Raw genomic sequence first — 11,957 nt, 5'->3', positions numbered from 1 at the left:
GGCTTCACCACCCCAGCTCCATTGAGCTGCTTCGTCGAAGACGATGTCACGGCTGATGATGACGCGGCGGCTGACGGGGTCGTAGCACCGGTAGGCCTTGGAGCCAGGCATGTTGCCGACGAAGATCGTCTTCTAGCTTCGGTCGTCCAGCTTCTTCAGGTTGGGGCGTGTGACCTTGACATGCGCGATGCAGCCGAACGTGCGGAGGAAGTGCACCGCCGGCCGCTCGCCATGCCAAGCTTCGTAGGCCCTGTTGAGGATGAAGACAGCGGTGGACACCGCCTCGCCCCAGAAGTACCCCGGCAGACCCTTGGTCTTCAGCATGCAGCGCGCCATGGAGAGGATGCTCTGGTTGCGCCGCTCCACTACCCCATTCTATTGGGGAGAGTAGGGAGCGGTGAGGTGGCGTTCGACGCCATGCTCGACGCAGTACTGCCCGAACTCGATGGACGTGAACTCCCCCCCACGGTCAGTGTGGAGCGTCTTCAGCCTGCGCCCCGTCTCCGCCTCCACAGCCGCCTTGAAGTTCTTGATAGTAGCATGGGCTTCATCTTTTCTCGAGAGCATGCGCAGCAACATGAACCGGCTCATGTCATCAACAAGGAGCAGGAAGTACTTGTTACCGCTCGGGGTGGCTGGAGTGATCGGGCCGCAGAGGTCGCCGTGGACAAGGTCGATGGCATGCTCTGCTCTGTACTTCGCCTGCGCCGGGAATGATGCGCGCCGCTGCTTGCCAATGAGGCACCCATCGCACACCTGATCCACCTAATCCAGGAGTGGTAGACCGCGCACCATCTGTTGCGCTGCCATCTTCATGAGGGAGCTGAAGCCGAGGTGGCCGAATCGCGCATGCCAGAGCCACGCTTGCTCGGAGGTGCGCGCGGACAAGAACATGGGATGCCCAATGTTGAGGTGTAGGTGGTAGAGGCGCTCCAGACTCCGGGTCACCTTGGCGAGAAGATGTCGGCTGGGGTCGTGGATGGTCAGCACACCGGAATCGAGGACGACGCGGCAGCCTGTCTCCTCCAACTGACCGAGACTGATGATGTTCGCCTTGAGCTTGGGATGTAGTAGACCCCCGTTAGTGCTCGGTGCTCGCCGTTCTTGCAGATGAACACAATGGTCCTGCGCGCCCTCGATCTCCACCATGGAGCCGTCGTCGAACCGGACATTGCCGCACACCTTGGAGTCAAGCTCGGCGAAGGCGTGGAGGCAACCGGTCATGTGGTTTGTGGCCCTAGTGTCCAGGACCCAGAGGTGATCATCTCCCTCCTCCCTAGGCCCCAGATCGCCGTAGACCTTCTGCTCGACGACGACGATGCGCTCCGATGGCGGCGGCGGTGGAGCCTGGGCACTTGGGGGCAAATCAGTGCCCCTTTTCTTGCGGCAATCAGCGACTGAATTGTCACACCCGGTTTTAAGGACAAAACCAAATGCATAAGTGACATTATAAGTGAATAATCAGCAACAGTATCACGTAAAAGAGAAAAAACAACAAATAAAAGACTATCAGATTTATACAGCTTATCCTAGAAACGGGGGCTTCAAACTTCACAGGCAATCGACTTGGGGTTGCGTACGCCTAGAACTCAGCAACATCTTCAAAAGACTTCACCACAACTTTCTCCTTCTGAGCAGCAGTAAGTAAGGGTGAGTACACTTATGGTTGGTACTCAGCAAGGCCACAAGAAATAACCAGAAAATGATTTAAATCCATCTTTAAGTTTATTAATCATGTGAGGGTCCAAGCCGCTCTTGACCGTGAGCACGGCGGATATATCAGTTTTACACTCTGCAAAGGTTCTACACTTTCACCACAATTTGGGTAAAAGTTCCGAAGAACTTTGAACCCAACCACGCATGTGCTAGCTAGGCACAATATCACACTTCCAAGGTGTGATCGCATAGGGACGCTACGAGGCCTTTACAAAGATTCCCTAACCCGTAACAATCCGCTAAGGTTTCAAGCCAAAGCGGTCATAACACTGTCCTAATGAGGTGGTACCTTGCCAAAGGACCATTAAACAATACCAATTGCCCCAAGAGGACCGAGCTATACCCCATCGATGCATCCCCTCTTGCCCTTTCGGTAAGATTGTCACAAGCTAGAGTCTCTAATTAATCAGCCAAGACCAGAGCCATGTAGTATTGTGGTTGTACGGTTTTCTTCGGTGGTTCTCCATGTTCCAATTAAATCAAGTACTCCTGTATATAAGTATAGATAGAAAGATGGTTAGGGTCACTTGCCTTTCTCCAACAAAAAGCTACTCTTACTGCTCTTCAGCTTTTACTCACTTGGAACTCTTGATCTTCAATCTTCGAACGGCAATCCTTCTACTCGGAGCAATCATCGAGCAAACATACAAATCAACAAACAAAAACCACTAAGAACAATACACCAATCACATAAAAGCATTAAAATATTGTACTAAAGGATCGGGCTCGCTGCTACGGTTATGAGAGCTTAAGAAACACAGAAAACGGAACTAAAACGGCGATTCTATGGGACAAACGATGCATCAGGGATCTAGTCGCGATTAACTAAAAGGTTAAGGACTAACATAAAAGATTCGTAAGACACAACAAAGTGTGCTCATAGAGGATAAAAAGGTTATAAAGCTATTGCACACGTCACAAGGATCACGTGAGCGCAAGAATCGCTGAAAACAGAGTTGAAACGTGAAAGATATGGCTAAAACAAGGTTCCAATGACTTGTTTGCGATAGATTTAAACTTCCAGGGGCTAGCCCTAAAGAAACCAGGGACTAAAACGAAATTAAACCTAAACTACAGGGGCTAGCAAGCAAAAACCTAAGCTTTGGACGGCGGGTTCAATTTTGTAAAAGAATAGGGTTCTTTCTGTAAATAAAAGGACTTAAATAGAATTATTTTTGAACAGAGCAGGACGACGGGTTGATTTTGAGAAAACTCAGGGTCTCTTTTGCAAAAAGGCCAAGGACGGCTCAGATTCGGCTCGGGTTTAACAGATCTGATCCGTTGGATCTAGATCTAACGGCGCAGAGGCGTCTTCGTGGCTCGGCTCGGCTCGGCTCAGAAACGGCTCAGGTGGGCGGCAGCTCGGCTGCAGGCATGCACGCGGTGCAGCGGCTCGGGCGGGGCGGCTCCGCGACTCTGGCGGGCGGCGCTTGCGCCTGCGGCGGCGGAGCTCACCGGCGTTTGCCGAAACGGCCATCCGGGGTGGGTTTCGAGCGCGGGTCGGCCTGGGAGAGAGTGCGCGGCACGGTGAACTCGATCTAGGGTTTCGGGTGGGGCCTAGGCAGGCGGAGCAAGGCGCACGGCGGTGGTGCGGCGGAGCAAAGCTCCGGCGAGCTCGCGCAGATGGAGGAGAGCGAGAGGGAGGGGAAAAAGGGTCCGAGAGCTCCCTTGCTACCTTGCGAAACTCCGGGGTGGTGAACTTGTCGAGGAGGAGCGGCGGAACGGCGGATCAGCGGCGGCACCGAGCTTTCGGACTCCAAATGGCGGCGCGTGCGGCTAGGGTTTTGCGCAAAGCAGCTGCGGGTCGAGGGGGGGTCCAAGACGGGTCCGGCGGCGCTTAAATAGGGACGAGCGGGCGGCCTCGGCGTGCGGGCCACGCAAGGCTCGGACGGCGCGTGGCGTGCGGCGGCCGAACTCCTTGAGTCCGCGTGCGTGCGGGGCCCTCCTGTCGGCGACCGAGAGAGGAAAGGGAGGGGGCGTCGGGCTGGGCTTCGCGGGAGAGGAAGGTGGACCGGCAGAGGAGTTTTGGGCCGCAGGAGATAGGAAAAAGAAGGAGAGAGGAAGATGGGCTGGGCCAAAAGGATATAGGGAAAAGAGAGAGAGGTTACTTCTTTCTTTTTTTCAATAAAAGATTCAAACAATTCAATTCAAATTTAAATTCAAGAGAATTTAAACTCGAGTTGAACAACAAGAAATAAAATAATGCATTGTGGCATGAATGCAACACAAAAGAACAAATTTTATTTAATTTATTTAGAAGACAATCAATTATTATTATTTTTTTAATACTAAATTCCCTGTGAAGAAAATAAATGTTGAGAAAATTTTAAAATTATGAGAAAATTGTTGTTTTATTTTTTATTTTAATCACATCCTGAAATTCAAAAAATTTCAGGGTGTGACATGAATGGCCCTGTTTCCCGCAAAAGTAGCAGACGACAAGCTCGGGCAGCGGCGGCGGTGGAGCCTGGGCACCCGAGGGCGGATCGGTGTTGAGGACGACGGCATGGGCCATCAGCAGAGCCTGGTCCTCCTCTTCTTCTTGGGCCACAAAGGCCTGGGCCTGATCACGCTTCTTCTTGCAGCATTCAACGGCCCAATGGCCCTTCTTCCCGCAGTAGTCGCAGACGTTCGTTGGGCCCGCCTTGGACGCGGACGCCTTGCTGCTGTCTTGACCGCGCTCGCGCAGCGGCTTGCCGCTGTTCCGGCGCTCGCGGCCACCGGATCCTGCGCCGGAGCTGCTGCCGTCGCGTTTCTTTATGCGGGCGGTCCACTCCTCCGTGAGAAGCAGGCGGCTGACGCTGTCCTTCCCACCAGACACCTTCTTCTTGCGATGCTCGACGGCGCGCAGGTGTCCGGTGGCTTCCTACAACGACAGAGAGTTCAAATCGAGGAGGGTCTCCATGGAGATCGCCACGCTCTCCAGTCTCTCCGGCACTTCATGCAGCATCTTCTTCACCACCTCCTTCTCCGTCACGGGATCCCCGAGAACTCGCAGTTCATTTGCCAAGGTGTTAATACGCAAGGCGAAATATTCTACAAGCTCATCGGGTTTGAATGTGATGTCGGCGAAGTCCTGCCTCAGCTTCTCGGCGTTTGCCTCCTTGACTCGATCGGTGCCCATCCGCATCAAACAGATCGCGTCCCACACCTTGCGTGCAGTCTCCTTGACGGCCAGCCCCGCCCTCATCTCCTGAGGCACAGCTCGAAGGAGCGCGGCCAGAGCTTTGCGGTCGGTAGGGAAGTCGCCGTCGCCGGACTCGATGACATCCCACAGCTCCGCCGCCTGGAGGTTCACCTTCATGACAAGTGACCAGTCGGTGTAGTCGTTGCGGACGAGAACCGGATAGACCACAGTTGAGGTCGACTTCTCGATGATACGCTTGGTGACGGTGCCGGCTCGGTGGCGCGGACGTCGTGGCGGCGGCAATGGCGAACGGCGGCGAAAACGGCGCTGTGGAGACGGCGTGTGGCCCAGCTGCTGCTGGCGACCCGGCGCGGAGCTGCGCGACATGCTCGGTGTCGATGGGAACCTTGGCTCTGATGCCAGATGTTGGAGCTCGCCGGGCATCGGAATGCCGGCGACGAGGGCGGAGCGAGTGCGAGAGACAGCGAGTGCGAGAGAGGTTTTTGGTGCTGCGGAAGTAGCAGCATTTTCTGACTCTATTCAACAACTAAATAGGGATTACAAAGCTTGATCGCGACCACGAGCGAGATCCAGGCGGCGTCGTGCATCTACATGCAAGGAGAAAAGACCGGGCAACATGCCCACGACTCGACGCGCCCACGCAAGGGCTCGTTATTCTCTAACGAACTAACAGACTCGCTAACTGACCGTGCGCTAGAATTATCCAACACAACGTTCATCGTCAACCGTTGGTCCGTTGCTGGGGATCCGGTCATCAACATGGCGCCTCCTCCCACTTTGGCCCCGCGCAGAGTTTGAAGGCATCCCGGATGTTGGAGCCCGCAGCACTGTCATCCGTTCACTTGGCATTGCAATGGAGCAGGAGCTTGTTGGCCAGCGTGTTCTGAACGATTATGCTAAGTTGTTCAGTAACCTCCTTGTTATATATGTCCCATGTTCAGGCCCTGGTGGCTCTGTTTGGCTGGAGTACCTGAGGGACTTGGGAACATGAGTACTGTGATTCAGTGCTGACAAGTACCTTCTGTGGTCGGATTTCTTTTCTTGTTCAATGAATCCTTCAAAGATTTTATTTTGTTCATGGAGTCTACATACTAAGGTCGACATTGTGTGTATCCAGGAAACAAAAATGGAGACCATATCTCGACAGTACGTTCCTGCTCTCTGCCCTGGGTTCTTCCTTCAGCCACTACAGTTTGTCCCCTCTGTGGGCGCAAGTGGTGGCCTCCTGGTCGCATGGAAGCATGACCTGGGTCCTGCAATTTCTACTCGAGTGGATGCTCACAGCACCTCAATTCAATTCCAGCCGGCTGAAACTGAACCTTGGTGGCTGACGTCTGTGCATGGACCACAAGGGAATGATGAAAAGATCCAATTTCTGCAAGAACTTCGTGGCGTTCGAGCAGCTTGCCATGGCCCTTGGGTGTTGGCGGGAGATTTCAAATCTCATATATAGAGAGGAGGAAAAGAATAGTTCAAACCTCAACCGTGCAATGATGGGCCGTTTTTGGAGATGATCTGGCATTGAAAGAATTGCCGCATACTAGTCGCAAGTTCACCTGGAGTGGCGGAGGGACATCCTCAACACTTTGTAAACTGGATAGAGTGTTTTGTTCGGTGGAGTGGAAAAGTCTGTTCCCCAATTGTCTGTTGCAAAAAAAAACCTCGACCAGGTGGGGTATGATAGCCCCAACAATTTTTCATTAAGAGGAAGCAACCGGCTTCCCAGTCGAAAAAAACTCTGAACCCTGGCTGCAAGCGAGGGAGATTTTTTTAACCACAGTCGGAAATTCGCCCCACGCGGGGTTCGAACCTCAGACCTATGGTGTGCCGCTGGAGTGCTTCAACCAACTGGTCTAGTATCCTTTGGCCCAATTGTCTGTTGCAAACCACGGCTTCCATGGACTCGGACCACTGCCCCCTCATATTGGGGCTGGGGGATCTACTTCCTGGTAAAGGCAGGTTCCATTTTGAATCCTTTTGGCCACGGTTGGAGGGCTTCCGGGAAGTGTTTGCTAAAGCTTGGTCTTCGGTCGACGTTTCTGCCCCCTGGAAACACTATCTTTAAAACTCAAGGCTCTTACCAGAGCTCTACAGAGCTGGAGTCAGAAGAAAACTGGATATATTGCAACACAGCTCGCTTTAGCCAAGGAAATTATTCACCAGTTCGAGATTGCTCAAGATAGTTGAGTTATCCGACAGCGAGCTGTGGTTGCTGCACGCCTTGAAGAAGCATGCACTTGCGCTGAGTTCCCTGCCGAGAACCATGGCTCGGGTAAGGTCTAGAATTGGATGGCTAAAAGATGGAGATGCCAACACCGTGCTATTTCAGTCTCAAGCACGCTACAGAAAGAGGAAGAATTTTATCTCTAAATTAATTTCAGAAGACCAGGTACTTACCAGCCATGAGGACAAAGCTACTGAATTTTTCTTGTTCTATGACAAGCTTCTGGGCACTTCTGAACAAAAAAATGTTTCTATCAACTTGGACAATTTGGAGCTCAATAATTATGATCTTTCTGACCTTGAGCTGCCATTCGGAGAGAAGGAAGTGTAGGGCACCATCAAACGTATGCCCTCGGACAAGGCACCAGGACCAGACGGCTATACTAGTTGTTTTTATAAGATGTGCTGGCCTATCATCAAGCCAGATGTGATGCCAGCCCTTGCAGCAGTGCATCGTGGAAATGTCAGGAGCCTGCAACTTCTCAACAGAGCACTTCATCTGACCTGCTGTCCAAGAAACAGGATGTTGTACAGGTCAAGGATTTTCGGCCTATCAGCCTAATTCACAGTTTTGCCAAACTTGTCACTAAACTGATTGCTAACTGGCTAGCAAGCAAGCTAAGTGCAATGGTTTCTGCCAACCAAAGTGCATTTGTTAAAGGTCATTGCATCCATGACATTTTCATCCTTGTCCAACAAACAACCTGGTTCCTTTACCAACAGAAACAGCCTTAGATTCTTTTAAAGCTGAGATTTCTAAGGCGTTTGATTCAGTTTCTTGGGCCATTCTTTTGGAGATTTTGCAGAAAAGGGGCTTTGGCCCTAGATACCGGGACCTAATCTGTGGTATCCTTGGTTCTTCATCCACTCGGGTAATCCTTAATGGCATCGCAGGGGAAGAGCTGCTCCATCGACATGGTTTAGGCAAGGTGACCCCCTCTCACCTAAGCTCTTCATCTTGGTTATGGATGTTTTAAACTATATGGTCGAGAAGGCTAACAACGAGGGGATGTTACAACCATTGGCTACATGAAACATTCATCACCGAGTCTCCATTTATGCTGATGATGTGGTTTTGTTCCTTCGTCCAGTCACCAAAGACTTGTGTATGGTTGAGGATTTGCTGCAGCTGTTTGGTTCTGCTTTGGGCCTTAAGACTTGTGTAGGGTTTAGGGTTTTCCCCATCCAAGTGCTCGGAGGAAGAATTGACGGTTGTGCAAGCACACCTCCCTTGTGAGGTTCAGTGTTTTCCCTGCAAATATCTTGGGCTTCCTCTCTCTATCAGGAAACTAACTTGTGCATAGCTCTAGCCTCTTATCAATAAAATTGCGGATAAACTCCCTGGATGGAAGGCTGATTTATTGAATCGGGCAGGAAGGGTCATTCTAGTTCACGAGATTAGGGCCACAGTGAGACACTTGTGATGACTTCGTCAATCACGAAGACTGAGTCGGCAAATCCTCAAGATTGATGAAGTCACCACAGGCACCTCGATCACTATCGACAGGAATGTCGCCTACCACTGAAAGCACAACGCACCATGAGGTGCTACTGAGGCTTTTTTTTTAACCACTAGACTACAGGCCCTTTCGCACCATGATCCATTACTTACCCATATATATTATGTATGTATGTACTCTCAAGTCCCATGTCAAAGGTAGATACATGAAGGACCCCTAAACACATCCATAGAACACACCCAAAAACAGTAACAAAAAGCCTACGACAATCCCCAGCTAGCATCATCATCTAGCTCTCACTCAGTCATCGCAATGCTAGCTGCAGCACCAAGTGTAGTACTATTGTAGATGTAGATCAGTAGATGATCACCCTCTACAAAAGCTCTCTGAAAGAACGACGACGCACTACGTGTGTATACGGCTAGGTCAGTTCTTCTCATCTGGTCTCGACTTCCGTGGGCCGCCACGTCGTCTTCCTCGCGCACAGCATCGCCTCCTTGTTCTTGGACACGGTCATCCTGACCTCCCACTGCAACGACCTCACCACGCTCTGGATCTCGTCCACCGTCGCCTTGTCGTCCCGCACGATGAGCTTGCCGTTCGGCCTCAGGATCCGGTCCACCTCCACCACCACCGGCAGAACCTTGCACCTGCCAAATTATTAACCCTCTTCGATCAATTCAACGCCATGCATGCTTAATTAGCTTGCACCTCCACTGCTATGATCATCACCTGGGCTTGAGCTTGGAGAAGAGGTGGTCGGCGTGGAGCAGGTCGTAGGACCTCGGGTAGGTGCTGAAGGACTCGCACCAGTCGTGGTAGATCCCGAAGAGGCCGCGCTCGTAGATCACCGGCAGCGTGTCCGGCGAGTCGATGGTGACCACGTTCATCACCCACACCTTCATCTCCCACAGCGCGGCGGCGAGCCCGCCGTAGACGGCCCGCATGTCCATGACGTTCCGGACGCTCCCCCAGTCGATGCCCATGCCGGCGAGGTACGAGCTCCGAACCACCTTCCTCCAGTGCGCCTGGTCCGCCGCGAAGTCCTCCGGCGCCGGCTTCCCGTACACCCCCGTCTGGCTGCTGTCCAGCCAGTACGGCGCCTTCCCCAGCCTCGCCGGCCACGGCGCCGGCCACCGCGCGCCGCGCACCGCCGGGTCCTCCGGCACCCGGTGCATGCACGCCCGCAGCTTTATGTTCCTGCAATGCAATGCGAGATCATCGATCGGATCGGGATCGGGAATAATTCATCATCATCTTCTTCCTCGATTGCCCATCCGGGAATTCATGCATTCTTCTCCAATTAGGCAACCAATTAGTACCATGCCGCGTTGGGATCGTCGGAGGGCTCGCACAGCGGCGGCTCCTTCTGCGGCCGCTTGTCGTAGCAGGCATTGTTCTCCGGCTTTCGGAAGATGGCGACGCCGACCTGGTCGTCGACGGTGTGCTTGGTCCGGGCCACCATCTCCCAGCACATGGCCGCGGTGAGCTTCGTCATCCCGTCCCAGATCTCGACGTCGTCGGGCAGCTTCTGGTACACCGGCGTGGCGGACCAGACGAAGACGCCGCCGGGGCGGAGCAGGCGGTTGAGCTCGAGGAGGAGCATGCCGCTGTCGATGTGCCACGGCACGCGGCACCGCGCGCAGTGCACGACGTCGAAGACGCCGCCGGGGAATGGCAGCCGCTGCGTGCCCATCACGGCGGAGATGGCCGGGATGCCGCGCTCCAGCGCGAACTGCACCTGCGCCTCGTGCTCGTCCTTGGGCGCCAGCGACATGGTCAGCGCGCCGCGGTCGAAGAGGTAGCCGCCGAAGCTGGCCACGCCGCAGCCGACGTCGAGCACCACGCGGCTGCGCCTCCCCCACGCCACCGCGGGGAGCGCGCCCTGTATCAGGTCGATGTACCGGAGCGCGCCGTGCTTGAACTGCGTGCCGCCGCCGGGGAACGTCAGATGCTCGCCGGAGACGCGCACCCAGTTCTGGTGGCCCTTGTACTCGGCCAGCCCCGTGTGCGGCACGTTGTGGTACCAGATCTTGTCGCGGCTGTGCGGCCACCGGATCGGGTCGCGGTACTGCGGCGGTGCCGGCACCAGGCACGTCGGCGCCGCCGCGGGGCAGTGCCGCTCCCGGTGCTCGTAGTGCTTGTCCGTCTTGAGCTTCCGGATGGCCGCCTCGTTGTCCAGGCACGGGATGTAGTCCGCGCCGGCGCTCGAGTTGCACAGCTTCCACGCCGCCGACGCCGACGACGCGGTGCCGCCGCCGGCCGCCGGCTTCTTCTTCCCCTTCTTGCCCTTCTTCTTCTTCGTCGTCTCGGCGCGGTTCTTCTTCTCCTCCGTGGACTCGGCGGCCTGCGTCGTGAACGACCCGTTCTGCGCCGCGCGCTCCGTGAGCAGCTCCGCCTGGACGGTCGGCAGGGCGGCCTCCGCCGCGTGAAGCTGCTGCTCGCCGCCGTCCTGCTGCCTCTTCTCCTCGTCGGAACTCGCCGTGCTGGCAGAGTCGGTGTCTGTGGCCGCCGCGGCCGCCGATTTGCCCACCGGCTTCACCGTCAGCGCGGCTCCTTCGACCTTGGCGCTCTCCTCCGAGATGCGGGTCTTGTTGCCGTCGTCCTTCACCAGGTCGACGCCGTCCATCTTCCCGTTCTCGTCGTCGAACTCGAAGGTCAGGTTCTTGGCCATGCCGCCGCGGCCCGCCACGGCGGCGCCGCTCTCCTTGGTGTCGGTCGCCGCCGCCTGCTCGGCGCCGGTCTCCTTGGCGTCCAGCCCACCCGCGGCGTCCTTACTAGCGTTGTCGGTCTCCGCGGCCGCCTCCTCGGCGCCCTTCTCCGTGTCGCCGCCGCCGCCGCCGGACCCGGGTTTGACGACCTCCCCGCCCTCCGTCCTGCCGTTCTCGTCGTCGAACGTCTGGTCCCCCTTGGCGGCGTCCCCGGCCGCGGCGGCGGCGGTGGTCTCCGCCACGACGTTGGCGCTGCCCTGCTTGACGGTGTTGGTGGCGTCGATGGAGCTGTCCTCCTCCCTGACGTCGGCCCTGGCGGCGGCGGCCTTCTCCGCGGACGCCAGCGAGATGGCTGCCGGGACGACGGCCTCCGGCGAGGACGCCACCCAGAGGCCGAGGAGGCACAGCGCGGCGAACGCGACGAAGGTCGCCGTCGAGCAGAGCGGCGACCGCTGCCGCTGGTTCCGGTCGAACAGCGCCATCACCCTCTACCTCCTCCTCCGACCCCTTCCGATCAGCCGCTGCTCATGCAAATCAAACCTCTCCATCCAGTTCCATGCACGCGCCGGTCGCGATCGATCTGTTCCTGGTTCAGAAGGGAGGGGAGTGTGCATGCGATGCGTGCGCGATTCTTAAGGGCGCCGCGGGTGGCAAGTTTGGACGGAGGGAAGAGAGCGTAAAGCGGGGAGGGGGAGTGAG

At 55.6% G+C, this 11,957-nt stretch overlaps 2 protein-coding genes across 2 annotated transcripts; both read right to left on the bottom strand.

Annotated features, from left to right (window-relative positions):
- Positions 1-375: 375 nt before the first annotated feature.
- On the bottom strand, positions 376-5,230 carry LOC120645406. The gene is made up of 4 exons (XM_039922190.1): positions 4,679-5,230; positions 4,192-4,582; positions 949-1,397; positions 376-765 (listed from the first exon to the last, which is right to left on the bottom strand). Exons 1-4 carry the CDS (start codon positions 5,228-5,230, stop codon positions 376-378), a joined length of 1,782 nt encoding a protein of 593 aa, XP_039778124.1.
- Positions 5,231-8,983: 3,753 nt separating this feature from the next.
- On the bottom strand, positions 8,984-11,740 carry LOC120645404 (probable methyltransferase PMT26). Its single transcript, XM_039922189.1, has 3 exons — positions 9,870-11,740; positions 9,280-9,747; positions 8,984-9,197 (listed from the first exon to the last, which is right to left on the bottom strand). Exons 1-3 carry the CDS (start codon positions 11,738-11,740, stop codon positions 8,984-8,986), a joined length of 2,553 nt encoding a protein of 850 aa, XP_039778123.1.
- Positions 11,741-11,957: the final 217 nt, after the last annotated feature.

Source organism: Panicum virgatum, chromosome 8K (assembly GCF_016808335.1).
Source record: "Panicum virgatum strain AP13 chromosome 8K, P.virgatum_v5, whole genome shotgun sequence".
In the NCBI taxonomy this organism is placed as follows: domain Eukaryota; kingdom Viridiplantae; phylum Streptophyta; class Magnoliopsida; order Poales; family Poaceae; genus Panicum; species Panicum virgatum.
Note: the sequence above shows the minus strand (reverse complement) of the source record. Positions and strands in the feature narration are given on the sequence as shown.